The 24434-nt window shown below is 51.6% G+C and overlaps 1 protein-coding gene across 2 annotated transcripts; it reads left to right on the forward strand.

The window, feature by feature from the left end:
* The first annotated feature begins 2706 nt into the window (after positions 1-2706).
* On the forward strand, positions 2707-24434 carry MEOX1 (mesenchyme homeobox 1). 2 transcript variants are annotated; one of them, XM_030799888.1, is made up of 3 exons: positions 2707-3566; positions 21166-21338; positions 22792-24431. In XM_030799888.1, exons 1-3 carry the CDS (start codon positions 3098-3100, stop codon positions 22912-22914), a joined length of 765 nt encoding a protein of 254 aa, XP_030655748.1. In that variant the 5' UTR covers positions 2707-3097; the 3' UTR covers positions 22915-24431. The 2 variants fall into 2 exon arrangements, with proteins under 2 accessions (XP_030655748.1, XP_030655749.1); XM_030799889.1 differs by lacking the exon at positions 21166-21338 and having other exon boundaries at positions 3075-3566; positions 22792-24434.

A 24434-nucleotide genomic window follows, 5' to 3' on the forward strand; every position in this document is an offset into this window, starting at 1 on the left:
GTGCTGGGATTAAAGGTGTGAGCCACCCCGCCCGGCCTAATTTTTGTATTTCTATTAGAGACGGGGTTTTACCACGTTGGCCAGGCTGGTCTTGAACTCCTGACCTCAAATGATCTGCCTGCCTCGGCCTCCCAAAGTGCTGGGATTACAGGCGTGAGCCACCACGCCCAGCCTAATTTTTGTATTTCTATTAGAGACGGGGTTTTACCACGTTGGCCAGGCTGGTCTTGAACTCCTGACCTCAAATGATCTGCCCGTCTCGGCCTCCCAAAGTGCTGGGATTATAGGTCTGAGCCACCGCACCCGGCCTGCATAAAGGATTTCATTGAAGATTTGCAAATGTCTGTGGGCTGGGCTGCCTCGATTTGAATCCTGGGTCCTCCACTTCCCTGCTGTGTGGCCTTGTGCAGGTTACACAGTCTCTCTGTGCATCGGAGTCTTCTGCTGATAAAAAAAAAAAAGAGAGAGAAAAACGGAGCTGATGAGAATGACTGTTGCCTCAGAAGGATTTTGTGGGAATCCATGGGGGTAAAAATGTGTAAGGTGCAAAGTGCCTTACACAGATCCCACTCTGACTGTCATCTCAGATGAGGAAACAGAAGTTCAGAGAGATGGCTGGGCATGGTGGCTCACGCCTGTAATCCCAGCACTTTGGGAGACCGAGGCGGGCGGATCACGCAGTCAGGAGATTCAGACCATCCTGGCTAACATGGTGAAACCCCATCTCTACTAAAAAATACAAAAAATTAGCCAGGCGTGGTGGCGGGTGCCTGTAGTCCCAGCTACTCGGGAGACTGAGGCAAGAGAATGGCATGAGCCTGGGAGGCGGAGCTTGCAGTGAACTGAGATCACGCCACTGCACTCCAGCCTGGACGACAGAGTGAGACTCCATCTCAAAAAGAAAAAAAAAAAAAAAAGAAGTTCAGAGAGATAAGGTGACTTGTCCCAGGGTGCACAGCCAGGAAGTGGCAGACCTGGGGCTTGAACTCAGACCCGTCTAACCTCAAACCCCATGTCTCTTCCTCTGCATCTGGCCTGCTCCAAATTGAACAGCAGGACACCTGAGGCCAAGTGCTGATTCCACCATTTCTTAGCTGTGTGAGTCTGGGCAGCCCAGTCATCCATCTAAGCCTCAGTTTTGTCATCTGCAAAATGGAGACATAATTCTTACTTACCCATCCTAGGAAAGTTGTGAGGCTCAGAGAATTGTGTATGCCACAGCTAAGCCCTGGGCAAAGCAGAGAGATGAGTCTGGTTGGCAGCTATGACCCCATCCACTCTACTGGTCTACAACACTCTGACCGCTTGTTCCAGAAGAGGGCACATCTTTTCATATGTGCACCCCTCTCCATCTTTTACAGCTGTTCCTGCTCCCAGGATGTGTATCTGACTGGAGTTTCTGGATTAAAGGCCAAGTCGTGGCTTCATTCCACATCCCTGGGTGCCCTTCCGCTCTTCCTAGGAGCATCTCCTGCACCCACCCCCAAGGGCCCCACCTCCAGGCTGCAGAGCAAAGACCGAGGGGCCCCTCCTCAGGGAACCCTCACCGTCTTTGGAAGCAGCCAGCAGAGACGCTGCTGTTAAGGTCCGTGCCTGTTTCTGCCCCCATCCTGCTGCTCTGGGCCATGGCAATAACCAGTAGGGAAGGAGTTCTGGCCCCTGTGTGTTAGGAATGTCGTCCTCCAAGAAATTGCATTAACCCTCTGAGAGACCAGCAGGGCCCAGCCATGAGGAAGACTGATTGGGCATCAAGATGGCACTTGGGCTGGCTGCCCTGTGATGTGCACCAGCCCGGAGACCCACGTGCCTGCTTGCCAAAGAGACTCCTTTGGGGAATGAGGAGCCCCTGATTCCTATTTCCCTACCCCAAATTCCTCGGAAGCCTCCGCCTCTGGGGGATGAGAAAGGGAAGCAGGTGGGTGGAGGTGAAGGGGGCAGGGAGCAGGTGGGAGGAGACCCGAAGAAACTTCAAGGACCTTAATTTAAGAGCCTTGCCATTGCTGTGAAGAAAAATGACTTGAAACCTCTCTAGAGAAGAGTGTGGCTAATTGGCATGTAAGTTGGAGGTTAAAGAGCGGAAGGAAGAATCTGATTGTTTTTTTAAGTTACTGAGAAAGTGAGAATGTCACTCTGGGCAGAGAGAAATTCTTTTTTTCTAGAGTGTGCCTTTCTTTATACTAGGCCGCTGAGACTTGCTAAAAAGATTTCTTTTAATCCACCTTCCTTTTTCCCAGGCAGCAGTAGAAGGGCCTTTAAATCAAATGCAATCACCAAGCTTGTCTCTTGCTCTTATTCCTCACTTCACTCCCTGGAATTTGGAATTTGATGGATTCTGGATCTGACTTAAGGCTTTTTCTAAATCCAAGACTTGGGGAATTTTGTTAACAGTGCAATAAAAATAGCTTCATAGTGTTACAGGAGGCACATTAAAGACGGTGTGTGTGTATGTGTGTGTGTGTGTGTGCTGCTCTCTTTCCTTAGAAAAAAAATACAGACAATGTTTCTTTAAAAGTCTCCATCTGCAAATCCCATTAGATGTGCATATAAGGTTTCTGATGATTAATAGTTGCCTGCTAGGGTTTTGGTTGGAGGGGATCTTGTGTGTGTGTGTTAACCCCTCCCTCTCCTCTCTCACATTTCACTTCAGAAATTTGTCACTCTCTCCTCACCGCAGGATTTAAAAGTGTGTCCCAGCAGCCCTGGTCCAGCCCTCTGCAGGCATTTGCTGTGGGCTCCAGGACGAGCTCCTCGTCAGCTGGTGCGTCTGGGTTGGGACAGTGAAAATGTTTAGTGTCACTGGCGACAAATACACATACAGGGGATCCCAGTAGGTAGGCTGGTGCATTGGAGGGGCAGGAGCAAGCCCGACATAGGTGTGTGCACACACATAGGAGTAGCTGGCCACATGTGTGTGTAGTTTAAGGAGAGACTTTAGTTTTGGGTTTTTTTTTTTTTTTTTTTGGTGCCTGGGGTAAATTTTCTGTTGAACATTTTTCCCTCCTATTTAATTTTTTTCTCTTGCATTTTTAAAAATTTGAACATAAAAAGTATAAAGAATCAAATCTTTGAAAGGACTGAGGTGTGCAGCGGACAGCAGATGGATCCCGCGGCCAGCAGCTGCATGAGGAGCCTCCAGCCCCCAGCCCCTGTCTGGGGCTGCCTTCGAAACCCCCACTCGGAAGGCAATGGGGCCTCAGGGCTACCCCACTACCCGCCCACCCCGTTCTCCTTCCACCAGAAACCAGACTTCCCGGCGACAGCGACGGCAGCGTACCCTGACTTCTCAGCCTCCTGCCTGGCAGCCACCCCACACAGCCTGCCCCAGGAGGAGCCCATCTTCACTGAGCAGCACCCCGCTTTCCCACAGTCCCCCAACTGGCACTTCCCTGTCTCAGAGGCCCGGCGCAGGCCCAACTCAGGCCCGGCAGGGGGTTCCAAGGAAACGGGGACCAGCAGCCTGGGCCTGGTGGACACCACAGGAGGCCCAGGCGAGGACTACGGGGTGCTTGGGAGCACTGCCAATGAGACAGAGAAGAAATCATCCAGGCGGAGAAAGGAGAGTTCAGGTAGGTGGCTCAGGAGCAGCTGATCATTCCTTTACTGTGTGACCTTGGGGAAGTTACTCACCCTCTCTGTGCCTAGGTGCTCTGAGCATGAATATCTGTCTAGCCTATCCAAATGCAGGAGACTGGACCAGTTACCTTTGGGGTTTCTTCCACTGAGAGTTCTAGGATTCTTTGGTGATGGGGACCATGTCTGTGTCCCAGCACTCCTGGGCCCCAGGAAGGGTGTCCCAGCAAGAGAATGAAACAGGATCAGCCAGGATTTGGAGGACACGTGAAATGGATCCTCTGGGTGCAGACTGGCGAGGGCTGGTGAGGGGCTTTCCTGAATCAGGCTGCCATTGAGTCATGCTCCTCCCCACCATGCTTTGGCCAGCCCCAAGTGGTCCTAGAGCCACAGGGCTCGCTTACCAGGGAAGTCAGCTGAGGTTAAGGCTCTGAGAGCTAAGACTGAAGCTGGGACGCTGGGTGGCCACCCAAAGCCAAGACCCTATGTGTCCAGGAGCCTAGAGGCAGAGAAGCAGGCCTGCGGCTGGGATGGGAGAATCAAGGGGTGAGGGGGAGATGGAGGGCTGAGGTTTGGGGCAGACTGCCCACCAGGTATCACCCTGCGGAGCTGGGCCATGTCCAGGCCAAGGGGACAGACAACTCAGCATGCTGAGATCTGGCTGACCCCCTGGGAAGGCAGCCCCGCAAGGAGCTGCGAGGGATGGGCAGCCTCCGAGAGAGTCAGGGAGGCAGGCAGCCAAGGGAGTCCGTGCTGGAGTCCCAGAGGCTGGAGGATGAGGTTGGCCTATTTGTTAAGATTCCAGCTTGGCCAGGCGCCGTGGCTCACGCCTGTAATCCCAGCACTTTGGGAGGCCGAGGCGGGTGGATCACGAGGTCAGGAGATCGAGACCATCCTGGCTAACATGGTGAAACCCCGTCTCTACTAAAAAATACAAAAATTAGCCGGGCGCGGTGGCGGGCGCCTGTAGTCCCAGCTACTCGGAAGGCTGAGGCAGGAGAATGGCGTGAACCCGGGAGGCGGAGCTTGCAGTGAGCCGAGATCGCGCCACTGCACTCCAACCTGGGTGACAGAGCGAGACTCCGTCTCAAAAAAAAAAAAAAAAGATTCCAGCTAAAGCCCTTCTCTTCCCCAGGATGGGGACCTGCTGCTTCCTCACCTCCCCACCAGGCCTCCCTGGTTGCTCACTCTGCCTGTCCACCTTTTGTCTGGTTTCTTGTCCTGGCCTCGTTCAGAACAAAGCAGTGACCAAGCCTCCTGCCCGTGCTGCCCTGTTTTCCTCCTGACAGCCGCCCTCAGGGGCACACCTGTCTGTCAGAGCCTGTAGATGACCTTCCCATGGGGCTAACCGGGACAGGACAGAAAAGAAGGGCACCAACCAACAGGTGGGAATGCTTTGTACTTTGCTTTATAAGGACAACTTTCCCGAGTTTCTGCCCTTAGCCAAGCCCAGGAATGCTCTGAGATGAATAAAGGGGTCTCACCCAAAAAAGCTCAAACTGAGAGGAAGAAGAGGCCTGCAGAGGTGTGTCAGCAGTGGGATGTGCCCTGATGGGGAGGCTTAAGGTGCCATGGGATACCGACGTCAGCTCTTTTGAGTCCCAGGGGTTTGGGAGATGGGGACAGCAGATTTTATTAATACCTTGATTCTCTCCATCTGCAAAATGAAAGACTGAAAGTTGGTGAGAACACAGAAAGAATGGGGTCAAACTAGAGTGAGCAGCTTGTCTCCATTTGCCCAGGACTTTTCCAGTTTTAGCACTGAAAATCCTGTTGTGGGAAACCCCACAGTCCCAGGCAAACAAGAGAATTGGTCACCCTAGAAATGAGCTCAAATCCCAGGCTTCAGGCCCCCGGTATCACCCCCTTCAGTAGATTTCAAATGCAATCCTCATTTTGAAATGATGTTTGGTCTCTGCTTGAAGAAGCCTCTTCTTCAATGGGTGATAGGAACCCTAGCAGCCCTCACGGCTGCTAAATAGAAGGGCCCTTTAAACCACCAGCCAGTTAGATCCCCATCCCGAAAATTAACTCATCCTACCCCTGGTAGGAAATGTGCTAAGGATGAGAAGCAACTCTCAGCGACTTGGCTCTGAACCGGGTTGAAGAGCTTTCCCCTTGGTGGCGGCACCCAGCACTGTGGCTCCTTCCTCTCTGCCACTTTCCAGGGAACTGAGAGCCAAGGGCATTGGGAAGGGATAGCAAAGCCAAGAGCCTGCTGGGCTCAGGCAGAATCTTCCAGCATTCCGAGTCTCAGCAAAACCCAAATGCACCAGCTCTCTTTTTGGCGAGTGGCCGATGGCCCTGCAATGCAGAGAGAACATTCACGCTAAGCAGCTGGCCACCCAGGAGTACAGGGACACCCTCTGCTGAACGGCCTGCATGCTTCAGAGTCAGACTTTGGTGGAGGGAGGTTCCCATCCGCAGGGGCCCTGGGCTTCCCCAAGGGTCCCCTCAGGAGCACCAGCAGCAGATGAGGCAGGGCCCAGCGAGCTGTCACTCATCCCCCTGTGATTCCAGACAAACTCGCTGTTCAGCATGGAAATCTTTATTGCCCAGATGCTTGCGTCCTCCTTTGGAATTTAATTGAAGGGGAGGAAGGAGGCAAGAAAGATCAGCTTTGTAAGAGCCCAAAGAAGGGGGAAAGCGACGCAAGGCTCACGACCTACTCCAGGAATCTGGAATTCAGCTCAGAAAAGGCAAAGCCACAGAGAGCCCCGCACCCAACCCTGCCAATCCTGAGTCTGTAATTGGATCCTGTCTCTAAAATTGTGATATTTTGTTCATTATCAATTTTTTGCATTATTTTTGATTTTTACAAATATTGCCTTAAAATATTCTTTTTTTTTTTTTTTTTTTTTGAGATGGAGTCTCACTCTAATGCCCATGCTGGAGTGCAGTGGCACAGTCTCAGTTCACTGCAACCTCTGCCTCTTGGGTTCAAGCAATTCTCCTGCCTCAGCCTCCTGAGTAGCTGGGATTATAGGTGCATGTCACCTCTCCCGGCTAATTTTTGTATTTTTAGTAGAGTTGGGGTTTCACCATGTTGGTCAGGATGGTCTCAAACTCCTGACTTCGTGATCAGCCCACCTCAGCCTCCCAAAGTGCTGGCATGAGCCACCGTGCCCGGCCTGCCTTAAAATAATATTGATCTTGACTACAGAGGGGTTGGGCATGCCCTTGCATTTGGGGCTCCCCAAGTCCAGGCTGACTGGTCCCTGGAAGGTTAATCAGCATTGATCAGAAACGTGTTTTCCATAGTTCTTCCCAGCCAGCCAGACAGGCTGCAGTGTCAGCACGGCAACTTTTGGCTGCATGACTTTGGAAAAATTCTTAACTTCTTCCAGCCTTTGTTTCCCTAGCTGTAAAATGGGAATATAGCAGTAGCACCTTCCATAGAGTCTCTCTGTGAAGGTTAGATGCAGTGATCCATGAGATTAACTCTGTGCCTGGCACATAGTAAGAGTTCAATCAATAGCAGCTGTGAATGGTATTAGGCCCATATTTCCTGAACCAGCCTTCAGAATATAAGGTCTGACAAATATTTCTATATTTATGGGGATGGTGGAATTGAATATTTCAATTATGCTGTCTCAGAAATTCCTGAGTCTAGGGAACTTCTGGCAATCATTTTGGTCCAGTTGTCATCAGGAGCATGGAGCTAAGAGACCTGCTGGAGAGGTTATGGGGTGAGTTGGGCCTGGCAAATGCACCCTATATTGAGTGGCTGAGAAGCCTCCAGAAATGGAAAGTTTGTTGCAAGAGGAATGGTCTCTGCTCTCCCTTCCTCCTCTGCCATCTCCTTCAACTGCTCCTCGTTCACTCCCAGTGGAATCTGGAGCTGATCTACTCAAAGAAATGATCAAGAAAGCAAGGGTTGGCCAGGCACGGTGGCTCAGGCCTATAATCAGCACTTTGGGAGGCTGAGCCGGGTGGATCATCTGAGGCCAGGAGTTCAAGACCGGCCTGGCCAATATGGTGAAACCCCACCTCTACTAAAAAAAAAAAAAAAAAAAAAAAAAAAAAATTAGCCAGGTGTGGTGGCAGGTACCTGTAATCCCAGCTACGTGGGAGGCTGAGGCAGGAGAATAGCTTGAACGTGGGAGGTGGAGGCTGCAGTGAGCAGAGATCATGCCACTGCACTTCATTCAGCCTGGGTGACAGAGCGGGACTCCATCAAAAAAAGAGAGAAAGAGAAAGAGAAAGAAAGAAAGAAAGAGAAAGGAAGGAAGGAAGGAAAGAAAGAAAGAGGAAAGAAGGAAGGAAGAAGAAAGAGAAAGAAAGAAGGAAAGAAAGAAAAAGAAGGAAGGAAGGAAAGAGAGAGAAAGAAAGAGGAAGGAAGGAAGGAAGGAAAGGAAAGAAAGAGGAAGGAAGGAAGGAGAAAGAAAGAGAAAGAAAGAAGGAAAGAAAGAAAAGGAAGGAAGGAAAGAAAGAGAAAGAAAAGAAAGAAAGAAAAAGAAAGAGAGAGAAAGAAAGAAAAGAGAAAGAAAGAAAGAAAAGAGAAAGAAAGAAGAAAGAAAGAAAGAAAGAAAGAAAGAAAGAAAGAAAGAAAGAAAGAAAGAAAGAAAGAAAGAAAGAAAAAGAAAGAGAAAAGAAAGAAAGAAAAGGGAGGGAAAGAAAGAAAGCAGGGTTCCTGGCCTTTGGCACTTCCCCACCTTGGAGACCAGCATGGTGTTATCTTACCCAAACCACTCCCAGCCCCAAGCCAATGGGGATTAAAGACCCCTGCTGGCAGGGACAGCTGTGAGGCCACTGTTGTTTTCTCCCAAACTGTCCTTGCTACTGTGGTTGTCTTTAATTTATGGGAATGAGGGATTTTGCGGTGGTTTCCTGATGGGGTTCAAAGTAAGGTTGCGTGTGATTAGAGTGGCTACAGGTGAATCCGATCGCCCGCCTGGGAAAGCCGTGGTGCTAGAACTCAGCACTGCTCCCTCCTGCTCTCACATCCTCACTCTGCTGAGACATGCCTTTAATCAGACGTGATTTGTCTCATCCTTCTTCAGCTCCAACACGTGTGTTCCCAGAGCTGTCCTGCCCCAATTTCTCTTTGCAAGACCTGCTCTCTGCCTGCCCCCGCCCAACCACAAATTTGCCTAAGGTATAAAACTCCACAAATAGGCCTCTCTCTCCTCTTTTCCCTCCTGATGCCCCTTTACAGGCCACCTCCCACCCCAGGTCCCCTCCACTACCCCTGCCACGAAGCCACACCAGAGGACTGACCTTGCAAACACATTCTGCATTTTCTTCCCCCTCTCTGACTGTGCTCTGGTGGTTTCTCCTTGCCTAGAGCGCCCTCCCCTTCCCCAAACTTCTGCCTGTTGAAGTCCTACTTAAAAACCACCCAGCTCAAAAACAACCCCTTCCAAGAATATTTTTGTCCTTCTTTTTCAAAAATTTATAGTTACATTTGTATATAACATAGTATCAAAGAAAGCTACAGTTAAGAAATTTTGGCCGGGCGTGGTGGCTCACGCTTGTAATCCCAGCACTTTGGGAGGCCGAGGCGGGCGGATCACGAGGTCAGGAGATCGAGACCACGGTGAAACCCCGTCTCTACTAAAAATACAAAAAAAAAAAATTAGCCGGGCGTGGTGGCGGGCGCCTGTAGTCCCAGCTACTCGGAGAGGCTGAGGCAGGAGAATGGCGTGAACCTGGGAGGCGGAGCTTGCAGTGAGCCGAGATTGCGCCACTGCACTCCAACCTGGGCGACAGAGCGAGACTCCGTCTCAAAAAAAAAAAAAAAAAAGAAATTTCAAAGTCTAGTATCTGCTAGAATCTGTGTTGATTTTCTCACTTTAGCTTGCAGTTGTTTCATAGGAACTCTTCTGAGGTTTCTTACCTGGGACATCTTATATTTGAAATCTCCTTTTTTAAAAATGTGGTCAAATACACATAACATAAAAGTTACCATCTTAACAGTTTTTAAGTGATACAGTACAGTAGTTGTGCAATCGATTTCTAGAACTTTTAATCTTTTTTTTTTTTTTTTTGAGACAGAGTCTTGCTGTTGCCCAGGCTGGAGTGCAGTGGCGCGATCTTGGCTCACTGCAGGCTCCGCCCCCCGGGGTTCACGCCATTCTCCTGCCTCAGCCTCCTGAGTAGCTGGGAATACAGGCACCCACCACCACATCCGGCTAATTTTTTGTATTTTTAGTAGAGATGGGGTTTCACCGTGTTAGCCAGGATGGTCTCAATCTCCTGACCTCGCGATCCGCTGGCCTCAGCCTCCCAAAGTGTTGGGATTACAGGTGTGAGTCACTGCGCCTGGCTGGAGAGTGTATTTTCAATTCTTTTGAGTGTATACCTAGAAGGGAAATTGCTACATCATGTAGTAATTATATTTTTAATTTTTCAAAAAATTATTTCTTATTAGAATAAAAAATAGAGACAGGGGTCTTGCTATGTTGGCCAGATTGATCTTGAACTCTTGGCCTCAAACAATCCTCCTGCCTCAGCCTCCCAAAGTGCTAGGATTACAGGTGTGAACCACTACACCTGGCCATATTTTTAATTTTTCCTTTTTCTTTTTTTTTGAAATGGAGTCTTGCTGTTGCTCCAGCTAGAGCACAATGGCGTGATCACAGCTCACTGCAATCTCTGTCTCCCAGGTTCAAGCGATTCTCTTGCCTCAGCCTCCCAAGTAGCTGGGATTACAGGCGTGTGCCGCCACGCCTGGCTAATTTTGTATTTTTAGTAGAGAGGGGTTTTACCATGTTGGCCAGGCTGCTCTCGAACTCCTGACCTCAGGTGATCCACCCGCCTTGGCCTCCCAAAGTGCTGGGATTACAGGCGTGAGCCCCTAATCTCCCCTTCTTATAAACACATCAGGCAGTTTGGATTGGGACCCACCCTAACAGCCTCATTTTAACTTAATCCCCTCTTTAAAGACCCTATGTCCAAATACAGACACACTCTAAGGTACTGGGGTTAGGGCTTCAACATAGGAATTGGGGAGGGAAGCACAATTCTGCCCTTACAGGGACTGTACAGGGACAGGAACAAGGGACAAGGTTCAAGCTGTGGCACAGACCCTTCAGTTGGAAACCCCTTTAGTGAAAGCAGCACCGCAGATGTGTGACGGACCGTAGAGCTTTCCTGGCTCAGGGTCCTGTCGGCTGGTGGAGCTTTTCCACTGAGACAGGAAGTTGTTTCTAGCCACAAGCAGATCCCTGAATTCCTATCTTACACCAACAAGTACAGACATAAAAAGTGGAGGCAGTTGGCCGGGTGCGGTGGCTCACGCCTGTAATCCCAATCCCAGCACTTTGGGAGGCCGAGGTGGGCGCATCATGAGCTCCAGAGATCAAAACCATCCTGGCCAAAATGGTGAAACCCCGTTTCTACTAAAAATACAAAAATTAGCTGGGCGTGGTGGCACGTGCCTGTAGTCCCAGCTACTCAGGAGGCTGAGGCAGGAGAATCGCTTGAACCTGGGAGGTGGAGGTTGCAGTGAGCTGGGATCACACCATTGCACTCCAGCCTGGGCGACAGAGCCAGACTCTGTCTCAAAAAAAAAAAAAAAAGTGGAGGCAGTTTTAGGAGTGAATCTCTAAAGAAGGGGGCTGTTTGACAGAGGAAAGGAGAAAAGAGGCATGGGGCTGGGTGCGGTGGCTCACGCCTGTAATCCCAGCTATTTGGGAGGCTGAGGTGGGTGGATCACTTGAGGTCAGGAGTTTGAGACCAGCCTGACCAACATGATGAAACCCTGTCTCTACTAAAAATACAAAAATTAGCTGGGCATGGTGGCTCACGCCTGTAGTCCCAGCTACTCAGGAGGCTGAGGCAGGAAAATCACTTGAACCAGGGAGGTAGAGGTTGCTGTGAGCTAAGATTGTGTCACTGCACTCCAGCTGGGGAGACAGAGTGAGATTCCGTCTCAAAAAAAAAAAAAAAAAAAGGCAATGGTAGGCTGGGCACAGTGGCTCACACCTGTAATCCCAGCACTTTGGGAGGCTGAGGCTGGCGGATCACGAGGTCGGGAGATCGAGACCATCCTTGCTAACATGGTGAAACGCCGTCTCTACTAAAAATATAAAAAAATTAGGCCAGGCGCGGTGGCTCACGCTTGTAATCCCAGCACTTTGGGAGGCCGAGGCAGGCAGATCACGAGGTCAGGAGATCAAGACCACAGTGAAACCCCATCTCTACTAAAAATACAAAAAAAAATTAGCCAGGCGTGGTGGCGGGCGCCTGTAGTCCCAGCTACTCGGGAGGCTGAGGCAGGAAAATGGCGTGAACCTGGGAGGCGGAGCTTGCGGTGAGCCGAGATCACGCCACTGCACTCCAGCCTGGACGACAGAGCGAGACTCTGTCTCAAAAAAAAAAAAAAAAAAAAAGGCAATAGTAGAGATGAGAATGAAATAAATGGACAAACCCAGTAAGTGTCACCTGGGTCACCAGAGTGATGCCAAGTCCCATATAAGTGACCTCATGCCCATGCTCACCCCCTTGCTGGGCCACGGTACAGTAATAGGAGGAAGGGTGGTCAGAGACTAAGGTCAAGTGCATTAACCAGGTAGCCCTGGTTCAGGTCCCTGATCCACAACTTCCTGGCTATGTGGACGTGGGTGAGTCCTAACCCTCCCTGAGTCCCAGTCTCCTCTGAGGAATGAGGATAACAGTACCTACTTCATAAGGTGGGTGGCTGTGGGACTAAATGATATCAGAGATGCGGACTCCACAGCCAACACTTGGTAACCCCTGGGTCCAGTTTTCCCAAACCCGCATATGAGCATCCCTCTCTTTTTAAAGTCCTCCCCTGATGCTGGCTGGCTGCATCAGGTTTCCCACGTTCAAAAACAGGCCAGAGTGTCCTGAGCTCTGCTGGAGTCTTTGCCGCCTGCTGTCAACCGGGCCTGCCTGACTCTGACGATACTACTGGCCTAGGGTTGTGGCAGTGCTGGGTGGGGTGTGGTTTGAGGGGTGCACAGCTGCAGCAGCCCCTCTTGTCCCGAGTCCATGTCCAGAACCCCTAGTGAGGAAGAAGTCTTATGGTCCAGAGTGGCCAGCGTGGGAGGAGAGACAGCAACTCCACACTCAGCCAGTATCCCTCTGGGCATCCCCGGCCTCCTGATGAGAGCTCCTGACCTCCTCTTCTGACAAGCAAAGAAAGCTCAGAGCCCAAAGCAGGACTCAGGCCTTGGCCACCATCTAAACTCAGAGGCTCCAGCACAAATCCCATGCCTGGGCCTGCTCAGGCCCCTGATCAGGTACAGTCAGAAGCTCTGGAGAAAGTCCATTTCTGCTGAGGCAGCAGGATCCTGACCAACATCGAAGAGGGAAAGGTCAAATGAGCCCGTGAGCTGTAAGAAGGTCAGCCCAGGGGTCGCCTCAGCTCTGCTCTGCCACTCTCCCATGCTAGGGACTCAGGAGTCCTGCCCACTCACCTATTTCTCTGGCTTGAATAAATCGGGGCACTTGGGCCCTGGGAAGGGGGATAACTCAGAGGCAGAGAATCCTTTCTGCCTGAGAGACAGGACTTACAGCCCCTGCAGGCCTCCAGAGCTGGCCCTTTTCCCCAACTCCCTCTCTGCCCATAACTTGGGCTTCTCACCCAATTTGGCTCCTTGGCCTTTGGCCAGGACCCACCCCCATCCTTTTCTTTTTTTTTTTTTCCCCCTTGTTTTTCTTGCATGTAGAGGTAGAGGAACAGTGTGAGCAGTGGGCCTGGGTCTCAAGCCCACACTTCCTTTGGTGACAGCTGAGGGTGACATATGGAACTTATAAACATAAACAAAACCCAGAACTACCCATGCCTCTCCCCATCCCCTCTTGAAAGCTGCTGCACTTCCCCCTCACCAACCCACCCCACCTGGGACTCTCAGCAAAGACTATATAGCACCAGACTTTTTTGTTTGTTTTTTGGTTTTTGGTTTTTTTTTTTGAGACGGAGTCTCGCTCTGTCGCCCAGGCTGGAGTGCAGTGGCACGACCTGGGCTTACTGCAAGCTCGGCCTCCCAGCTTCATGCCATTCTCCTGCCTCAGCCTCCTGAGTAGCTGGGACTACAGGCACCCACCACCACACCCGGCTAATTTTTTGTATTTTTAGTGGAGATGGGGTTTCACCGTATTAGCCAGGATGGTCTCGATCTCCTGACCTCATGATCCACCCGCCTTGGCCTCCCAAAGTGCTGGGATTACAGGTTTGAGCCGCCGCGACTGGCCAGCGTTACGCATTTTCATTCCAGAAGAACCTGCCTCTCTCCCATGAAACATCCCTTGAATTCCCTGGCCCCACTGCTGGGCTCCTCAGAGAGGCTGGGAGCCCTGCCAATGTCTCTTTAGGCACCTACAGGAGAGGAAAAGGGCCTGGACACTGGGGTGGGGCAGGGCTCAGTGAGAAAGTCAGGCCAACCCCAGGAAGCCAGGGAGATCCTGGATGTGAACATCCAACCAGTCTTGGGCTGGCTCCATCCAAGTCTTGTCTATTTCGATGGGTTTTGACCCCTCCATCTGAGGTTGAAAGTAGGAGAGCTTACGAGGACATCAAAGTGTCTATGCTGTGACAGTGCAGGAAGCCACAGACACCGTTTTCAGAGGATTTGCCAAGGTTTCACCTACTGATGTAATGCTCCAAATATTCCCTTCTTTTTCCCTCTCTGGGGAGTCCCAGGGAGAGAGATCTGAACCCAGACCCAGACAATGTCCCTAAGATAGGCACAGCCTCCATACTCATCCTCCCCCGAGGGCAGTGTGACATGAGGCTATAGCCCTAGACTGGTCCCAGGGGCCTTGGGCAAGTCATTTAGTCTCTGGGTCTTAATTGCTCATATGTTCAACGGGCTAATGTGTACCTTACCTACCTAATGGAATAATTAAGAGGATACAATAGGAGACAGCCCAGTAGGGTGGAAACAGCTTCCTATCAAGAAAATCTGGGTTCTAGGCCCAGTTCTGCCCCTAACTTGCCGTGTGTCCTTATAGGAGTTCCTTACCTTCTCTAGACTCACCTATAAAATGAAAAGGTGACACTGATCATTTCTAAGTCCCTCCCACCTCTACTTTCTATAATTCTGTAGTATCTGTGAAAGCCTAAAAGAAGTTGTCTTTGGAGGAAAGAAATCCCTTGTCAACTGCACAGTGCTATTTGAATGTGAGGCATTTGGCCTCCTGTCTGATTTGGATATGAATTTATGTAAATTGGTGCCCTCGGAGTTGGACTGTAGAGTACAGAACTCCAGAAATGTTCAGACAGAAATGGGTCTGTCTGAACCTCCCCGTAGCTCTGATAAAGCTGTCTGCTCACTTTAGGAAGGCCTGCCAAATGTGGCAGCTACATATGAAATAATTTGCCCTGGATGGTATGGAAGCTCATGGTGGAACCGCAATCACACACACAGCATTTGCATTTCTCTGGGCAATTGACTGTTCCCTCACAGCCCTGCTGCAACGGAGAGTGAGGGTTATGCAGGGGCTGGGGCAGGGCAGCTCCTCCCTAACCACAGAGGCAGCCCACTGAGGGCCAGCATCCTCCCTCCGCAGTCCTGGAAGAGGCAGCTGCAGCACCCAAGAGAGAAGCAGCGCAGGAGGAGTGATGTGAATTGCCATGTGACACATCTAGTTGTTGTGCCTGGAATTGCGGAACTCTGAAGCCTGCAGCATTAGTGGCCTAGGCCGGGTGCAGTGGCTCATGCCTGTAATCTCAGCACTTTGGGAGGCCGAGGCAGGTGGATCACCTGAGGTCAGGAGTTCAAGACGAGCCTGGCCAACGTGGCGAAACCCCATCTCTACTAAAAATACAAAAATTAGCCTGGTGTGGCGGCAGGCACCCATAATCCCAGCTACTCCAGAGGCTAAGGCAGGAGAATCGCTTGAACCCAGGAGGCAGAGGTTGCGGTGAGCCGAGATCCCGCCATTGCAGTGACCAATCTCCAGCCTGGGTGACCAAAGTGAGACTCAGCCTCAAAAAAAAAAAAAGAAAGAAAGAAAGAAAAGAAAAAAAATGCTGAAAGGCCAGACATTTAAAAGATAACCCTTTCACACAGGTCTGGAGACGTGGTGCCTTAAGGAGCATAGTGCTCTAACTCTGCCCATGAGTCATCTCAGATACAATCTCCAATAGAACTCTTTCGGATGGTTCTTGTGAACAGAGCTTCAGTGACATGCCAGGCACTGTGCTAGGTGTTAACGCCCGCTATCCAGCTCCTATTACTTCTCAACCTGATAAGCACAGCGGGTGTAGCTATTCTTGCTTTGCAAATGAGGAAATTGAAGCTCCAAGAACATAAAGGACTTGCCCAAGGTCCCAAAGCTCTTCCTCAGTGCCTCACTCACCTACGAGTGCTAAGGCCCAGGTTCACCAACAGGTCCTCCCACACTTCTGTATATGTAACTTCTCTCCACACAGCTCGAGGCAGGGAGAGAGAAACCGCCCAGCAGAGCCCTGATCATTGAGCCGTGGGAAGGCTGGGGAGGACTTTGGGACAGAGCACACAGCAAGACCTCAGATCTGACTGAAGGGAGGAACTAGGAGTGAGACAAGAATACGTGAAGTTGGAAGAGCCTCAGACTTCATCAAGGCTAGGGGTTCTCAACAGAAGAGAGAGTAGGGAGTGTAGGGCATCAAGGCTTATGTGCCGGGAAGGAACTCTGTCACCAGCTCCCTGGCAGAAATAGAATGCAATCCAATCCCATACTTCTACACATGGGGAAACTGAGGCCCACAGGGGAGAGGAAGGCTCCCTAACAAAGTTGTACTATCCTGGGAACAGATCATCCTGGGAAGCATGAGTTAGTTTCTTTTTTTTCTTTTTTTCTTTTTTTTTTGAGACAGTCTTTCTCTGTTGCCCAGGCTGGAGTGCAGTGGCACGATCTTGGCTCACTGCAAGCTCCGCCTCCCAGGTTCATGCCATTCTCCTGCCTCAGCCTCCCCAGTAGCTGGGACTACAGGCACCCGCCACCACGCCCGGCTAATTTTTTGTATTTTCAGGAGAGACAGGGTTTCACCGTGTTAGCCAGGATGGTCTCGATCTCCTGACCTTGTGATTCGCCCACCTTGGCCTCCCAAAGTGCTGGGATTACAGGCGTGAACCACCGCACCCGGCCCAGCATGAGTTACTTTCATGTGGCAGGGTGCACAGGAACTGTGCCCATGAGCAGGGTGACCAAACAGCTCCCAGAAACGGCATGCAAGTGCTCATAGTGTTTCCATTTTGCTGAATATGTTGCAATTTGTAATACTGTTGCAGAACAAAGAGAGCGTAACTTCCACTTCAACTTTCATAGCTTGCTTCCCATACTTCTGGTCCCTTCATCATTTCCAACAGTGGTGAACGTTGATCCCACTCTGGGAAGTTGACAAGGGACAACCGCCCTCCCAGAGCCAATATCCATCCCACCCACCATTAGTAGGTATTGCCCCCAGGTTCACACAGGGAGTTAGCTGAGACGGTCAGTTCCCAACCCAGGCTTCTTCTTCCTGTTTCCTCTGCTGGAAATCGGCACTGGAGCCCCAAAGGCTAAATCAGGGCAATAAGAGACAGGAGAGGAGAGGTGGCCAGGGATGGGGCATAGCTTGGCTGGCAGTAGTCAGCTGCCCTATGTGCAGAACTGGGGTGGGGGAAGTTGTCTGGGGGGACACCATGGGGCACCTGTGCACACCTAAGCAGGCCTTGGAGGAGGGTAGATGTGGGTAGCAAACAGGGTGGTGACCCCAGGACCTCTGGAAGGGGTGACAAGCCCAGCTGCCATGGTCCAGCTCCAGGCCCCAACCTGGGCCAGCCAGCCAGGAGATATGGAGAGCCTTGGCTCTAATCATATGGATCTAGGTTCATATCTCGCTTCTGAAACCTAAAAGCTGCCAGACACACTGGGCAAGTTCCTGGGCCTGTCTGAGGCTGGCTCTTCTGTATAACAGGATTATTTAGCAAATACTTATCGAGTACTTTTTCCTCTTCTCTCTAGGAGAATTATGTGCAGAATTGGTTGGGGGCGGGGTAGGGGGCAGTTGTGCCAGGTACAGAAGCAACTATGGCTAGATGCTAGGGTGAGAAAAAGTGTTTCCCTGGGGAGACAGCTACTAATCAAATTATCACACAAACCCACGTTAAGAGTGCTAAAGGGGGTAAGAACAGTATCCACTCATAGGCTGCTGTGTGGTGAGGTTAAAGCCGCAGATGCCTCTGGGCACACACAGAAACCTTCAAGAAGTGCAGCTGTTTCTATCTCAGCCCTTCAATGGCATCTCGTGGAGCTGATAAATTGGAGAATATATTTGTCCAGCACTTTTAGATTTTTTTTTTTTTTTTTTTTTGAGACGGAGTTTTGCTCTTGTTGCCCAGGCTGGAGAGCAATGGTGCAATCTCGGCTCACCGCAACCTCTGCCTCCCAGGTTCAAGCGATTCTCCTGCCTCAGCCTCCCGAGTAGCTGGGATTACAGGCATGAGCCACCACGCCCAGCTAATTTTTGTTGTTGTTTGTATTTTTAGTAGAGACGGTGTTTCTCCATGTTGGTCAGGCTGGTCGCGAACTCCCGACCTCAGGTGATCTGCCCGCCTCAGCTTCCCAAAGTGCTAAGATTACAGGCGCGAGCCACCATGCCTGGCCACTTTTAGATTTTAATAGCATTTTGCACACACATATTAACTCGTTCAGTCTTTCAATAACCCTAGGAGGTAGGTGAAATTGTTTTCCTCAATTTCTTGATGAGAAGACTGACGCCCAGAGAGGCTAAGTGACTTCCTCAAATTCTCCAGCATGGAGATTCAGGATTCAAGCCTCTGCGCAAGTCCTCTGGGCTATCCACTCCCCGCAACCGTGGAAAGGAAGGGCTGGGAAACACTAAGCCTCGGGACGGGAGGAGATTGGGAAACCAGTCCCCGACCGCGCCTGTCGTCTAAGCCCGGGTTTCCTGCCTCTCTCCGGGCCCGTGGGCCGGGCTGTGCTCCGGGAAGCCAGTCACCCGCTCGTTACCGACCCTCCCCGGCCCGCTGCCAGGAGGGGGCGCGGCGCTGGCGGCGGCCAAGGCCGGAGGGCTCCTCGGGGACCCCGGCCCGGGGCTGCGCGTCCTTCCCTCCAGCCCACGCTCCCGCTTCCGGAGGGGTCTGGACCTGCCTTCTCCGGCCTGGAGCCAGAGGCCGCCGGGCAGGCAGCCCGCGCCAGGAACTCGGCCCCCTGCCCTGCTCCCCGGGCGCGCCCCGCGGGCGGCCAACCCGGATCGGACACGGACCCCCGGGCCAGGGTGCCACGACACCCCTGACCCGGGCACCGGGACTATCAGGCCCCTCCCCCGCCTTCTCGAGTTCCCGGAACGGCGGCACCCACTCCCCTTCCATCCCCCAGCGGAGGCCGCGGACGCGCAGCGCGAGGTGGGCCAGGCCAGGCGCCCAAATCACTTTACCGTGCGCCTTCTGCTCCAGAGCCGCCCAGCCCAAGGCAGTGGGGCGCGGAGGCGGAGGACGGGGAAACTGAAATACAAAGGGATTGAGTGGAAAGCAATAGAGGGAGGTGCTGGGAGGGGAACCAGCTAGGCTCAAAGCTCCAAAGCGGATCGCCGGGTTAATGTGGGTTCCTGCCTCGCCACCCACTCCCAATGCGGCTGCTTAGCCGACTGCATAGGCGGCTTCTCTGCCTTACACTAGCAGGTCTGAATTCCCCAGCCCAGTCCCCCAGGTAGCTTAGACCCAGCCTCTGAAAACAGAAGATCCCTCCTTCCAACACTCCTCGCCAGCAAGGCAGAGATGGGTCTTTCAGGGAGCAGGACGTTGGGGCACAGGTTTCGGTAAAGCACCTCACTCGGAGCCACGGTCTTCATGTCTATAAAATAAGGACAATGGGCCGGGCGCGGTGGCTCACGCCTGTAATCCCAGCACTTTGGGAGGCCAAGGCGGGCGGATCACGAGGTCAGGAGATCGAGACCATCCTGGCTAACACGGTGAAACGCCGTCTCTACCAAAAATACAAAAAAATTTGCCGGGCATGGTGGCGGGCGCCTGTAGTCCCAGCTACTTGGGAGTCGGAGGCAGGAGAATGGTGTGAACCCCGGAGGCGGAGCTTGCAGTGAGCCGAGATCGCGCCACTGCACTCCAGCCTTGGCGACAGAGCGAGACTCCGCCTCAACAACAACAACAAAAAAAGATAATCAATTAAGCAAACGACTTTTAAATGTTAGAGCCCCGGGCTCCTGCAGCCATTCCCTGGCCACGTGGCATGCATTGCGAGTTAATTGTGTAAGTGTGTGGTCTTCTTCCCACCTCTCCACCCACAACCTCCATTCATTAAAGTGAAGGTAGAGCTGCCTCCCACCCTCGTCTGCTCAAGAGATAACCATTCAGCCCCTTTTATTTATGTGTTCAGGACTTTACCGTTTGTAAGCCCTTCCTACAATTTTTTTTTTCGAGACGTAGTCTTGCTCTGTCGCCCAGGCTGGAGTGCAATGGCCTGATCTCGGCTCACTGCAGCCTCCGCCTCCTGGGTTCAAGCGATTCTCCTGCCTCAGCCTCCCAAGTAGCTGGGATTACAGGGGCGTGCCACCACGCCCAGCTAATTTTTTGTATTTTTAGTAGAGACAGGGGTTTCACCATGTTGGCCAGGCTGGTCTTGAACTCCTGACCTCGTGATCCGTCCCCCTTGGCCTCCCAAAGTGCTGGGATTACAGGCGTGAGCCACCGTGCCTGGCCGCTACATATTTTTCATTTGAACAGTATGTGTGTGTCAAATTGCCTGAATTTAATTCTTGTCTCCGACACCCCCTGGCTGAATAAACTTGGACAATTTGCTTAACTTCTCTGTGTTCGTTTTCTGGCCCATAAAGTGAGACTAATACTAGAACCACTTGGTTGGGCTATTGAGGAATAAGAGGCTAATATATGTCAGGTACAGTACCTGGCACAGAGTGTGTCTCCTGACCCTGTTGGCAGTTATGACTGAGCCCCACTGAATCTAACATGCAGCCTCCTTCAGAGGGCTCCAGATGGCTTTCCAGACTTGGCCCTCTGGGGCAGATTCTGATTCGGTAGGTAGGTCTGGGGCAGGCCTGAGATCTTTCAGGTCTGAACAGCTCCCTGGTGCTGCTGATGCTGCTGGCACCCAGGCACTCCTTTGAGTGGTGAGGTCTTAGAGCAGTGGACTTGACTGTGCACCAGACGCATCTGGAGGGTTTGTAAAAATAGATTGCTGAGCGCCATCCCCAGAGTTTCTGACTTAGTAGGTCTGGAATGAGGCTAGGATTTGCATTCCTAACAAGCTCTCAGGTAATGCTGATGCTGCTGATCTGCGGACCATAGTTTGAGGCTTTGTTTTAGAGCATCTCACCCCTCAAGCTTATGGCCACCAGTAACGTCATGCTGGGGGGTGGGCTGGGGAGTAGAGGTCATTAAACAGCCAAGAGTAGCTTCTTGTGCTTTGGGAATAAAAGAAAGTTCGGGGTGAGCAGAGGGTGGGGGTATCTGAGATTGGAAACCAAAAATAAAAAAACTTACCAGTTCTAATATGGGCAAGATACCAGAAGGAATAAAAAGGACAGTGTAGCTTTATTTCTCAGCATCCTGTAAAAATAAGGGAGACTGGGAAAGACTGCCTAGTTGCTCAAGGGCAAAAGAAAAGGGAATGGAGTCTCCTTCAGCCCATGTCTTCCTGTTTGGGGTCCTCTCTCCCCAGACAACCAGGAGAACGGAGGGAAGCCGGAGGGCAGCAGCAAAGCCCGCAAGGAGAGGACGGCCTTCACCAAGGAGCAGCTGCGAGAGCTGGAGGCAGAGTTTGCCCATCATAACTACCTGACTCGGCTCCGCAGATACGAGATCGCGGTAAACCTGGACCTCTCTGAGCGCCAGGTGCGCCCCCGGTGGCCCCTCCTCTTCTTTGCTCTCTCATCTCCCTCCCTTCCCTCCTTTCCCACCACCCCTCCCTGGACCTTCTCCTTTTTCTTCCTCCAGCCAGTCCAGCGGTTTTCAACTGTGGCCATACCTGAGAATAGCCTGGGGAGTTTTGGGTTTTTTTGTTTTTTGTTTTTTGAGACGGAGTCTTGCTCTGTCACCCAGGCTGGAGTGCAGTGGCGCAATCTTACTGTAACCTCCACCTCCCGGGTTCAAGCAATTCTCCTGCCTTAGCCTCCCGGGTAGCTGGGCTACTGGCATGTGCCACCACGCCCAGCTAATTTTTGTCTTTTTTTTAGTAGAGGCGGGGTTTCACCATGTTGGCCAGGATGGTCTCAAACTCCTGACCTCAGGTGATCTGCCCGCCTGGGCCTCCCAAAGTGCTGGGATTACAGGCGTGAGCCACCGCTCCCGGCCCCTGGGGAGATTTTAATAGTGCTGATGTCTGGGCTCCACCCCTAGGGATGATTTTAATTGGCCTGGGATGGGATACAGGCCTCAGAATTTTTCAAAGGCCCCTAGGTGATTCTCATATGCAGCTAGGTTGGGACCTACGGTCTGACTATTCCCGAACTTGAGTATATGTTGGAATCCCCCAAGGCACTTGTTCAAAATGTGGATGCCGGAGGTCTGGAGAGAGATTTTACCATAATGAGTGGCCCTGAGAATCTGGATTTCTAGTACGTTCTCCAGGTGATCTGGATATGCAGCTGGTTCCTGGGCACACTTTGAGGAAACACTTCCCTGGCCCTTTGTTTTGGACTTTACCTTTAGCCACCCCACACCCCCACACCCATGCTCTGATATGGAATAATAGTAATAATAACAGTAATATTTGATAGCAGACTTCAGTTGACAGAGCACTCTGCCAGAGGGCTGGATATTGAATCAGAAGACTTAGATTCAAATCCTGCCTCTATCACTTTTCCTAGCCCTGGGACCTCTGGGTCTCCATCTGTAAAATGGGATCATAATCCTGCAGGTAATACTCAAGCTCAGACGAGAAAATGTGCTGACCAGATCTATCTAAACCAAAAAGCGCTCTATAAATGTGCCTAAGGATAAGGCTGATGACCTGTGCCCCCAGACTGTTGGAGAATGGAGGTAGGGGGCAGGGGGACCTGGCACAGGCAGGGCAGGGCATGTGAAGGGGGTGGGGCCAATGCAGAGTGCTTTTAGAACATGTTCCCCTGTCTGGGGCTTTATCCCAAGACACAAGACAGACCTCCGGGCAGATTGGTGTGTCCTCTCTTTGGTCTTAGTTCCTGGGGCCTTTGAGGGAGTAGGGAGTGGTAAGTGATGGTTTCAAGCTGGGGTCCCCGGAGTTACACCCTGGCTAGCCTAAGCATTGACATGGGGAGGAGGTCACACCGGCCATGAAGTGACCAGGCTCCTTTGCTTCCTCCCCCAGGTCAAAGTGTGGTTCCAGAACCGAAGGATGAAGTGGAAGCGTGTGAAGGGAGGTCAGCCCGTCTCCCCCAGTGGGCAGGACCCTGAGGATGGGGACTCTGCAGCCTCTCCAAGTTCAGAGTGAGATTCTGCATGGAGGAAAAATGACTAAGGACTGAGCCCCCTACCCAACTACCCCCACCCCAACCCACCTTCACCCTCTTCCTTCCCCAGCCAGGGCAGAAAGCCACATCTTTCACTGACTCTTGGATATGAAACTGCCCAGCATTCCTGGGAGTCTTAGGGTTTTCCAGGAAGTTCTGTCCAGCCTCTTAGCAGCCTCTTCCCTAGGGCCTTTGCTCCCACACTCTCATGGAATCAGACAGAGATCCTACCGGGCCGGATGAATCTGGAAACAGCTTCAGAAGACACTGCTTCTCAGGGTCTCTTGGCTGCCACCCATGCCTCCTCCTCCTGCCATTCTCCTATGTCAGCCAGGCCTCCTCCTGGTCTGGACACCACCTGGCCTGGTGGGAGAGGAGCTTTGGAACCAGCTGGCGACTCGGAAAGTAAATGCTTCAAAAGGAAGGAAATGATGGAGACACACGCCCTTGCCCACCTTCCTCTGTGGGCTGCACATCTGAGGCTTTGGGGCCCCTTAGTTGTCCCCAAACCCCAAGAAAAATCAGAATGAGGAGAGTCAAGGACAGCAACTCAGCTGCTGCAAGCCAGAAACCCATCCCTGTCTCCAAATTTGTTGGCTAAGTGGGGACACTTCTGAGCACTGACTAGAGAAGACAGAAAAATAGCCCGATGTAGGTTTCGGTGTCCCCATATAGGCCCGTCCACACAGGCTTGACTGGGTGGACAAGAATGAACCCATGACAGCACCTGCTGCTTCAAAATCAAAATCAATTTAGAGATACAGCAGGGGCTGTTGGGCTGTGCTCCAGAGAAAAGGAGCAGCTACTCCTTTTAAATCCACGATTTCTGGATTGAAAACCTCTCCAGATGCTGAGTTGTTGGGCTGAACAACTAGGAGCTGAAAACAACGTAGAGGCTGGAAAGTGTCCCCTGCATTCTGGAGGGGAGGGGACATAATAAGGAGGGCTGCTGGGTGAGGGCCTGGAGATGTGGAACCCTGGAGTGGAAGGTTCTCCAGTTACAGTGTCCTGTGACTACAAAAGGGGACAAGAAAATCCCTCTTCCTCCATGGGATGAATTTAAGCTTTTGCTGTGTGTTCTACAAATGCTGTTATCGTGGGAGGAAATGCTAGGTTTTTGTGTGTGGACTGCCCAGACCTCAGCCAGGTCTTCTGGAGATGCCACTTGAGGACTGATGGCCAAAGAGCATGGGGTACTGAAGCCCTGGCTGCCTCAGCGCTCTGTCTCCCAACACCAGCTGGTGTTGCAGAGGGAGGTCAACGCGAGTTTGGATCTCTTGTACGCAGATGTAATCATTCACATGTAAAAATAACCCCACCTCCCCACCCCAAAAAGGGCAAGAGCTGTGGAAAATGATTGCCAAATGAGATGGCTGGTTAGAGCATGATTTTTTCTAAAGCATACTTCATATATTTTCTTAAGATTACATCAAGCTAATTGTGCAAGGTCAATTCACTTTGTAAGAAAACTCTCGGAGAAATAAAATCAATAAAAAGCAAA

The sequence above is a fragment of the Nomascus leucogenys genome, chromosome 19, assembly GCF_006542625.1.
Source record: "Nomascus leucogenys isolate Asia chromosome 19, Asia_NLE_v1, whole genome shotgun sequence".
Taxonomy (NCBI): domain Eukaryota; kingdom Metazoa; phylum Chordata; class Mammalia; order Primates; family Hylobatidae; genus Nomascus; species Nomascus leucogenys.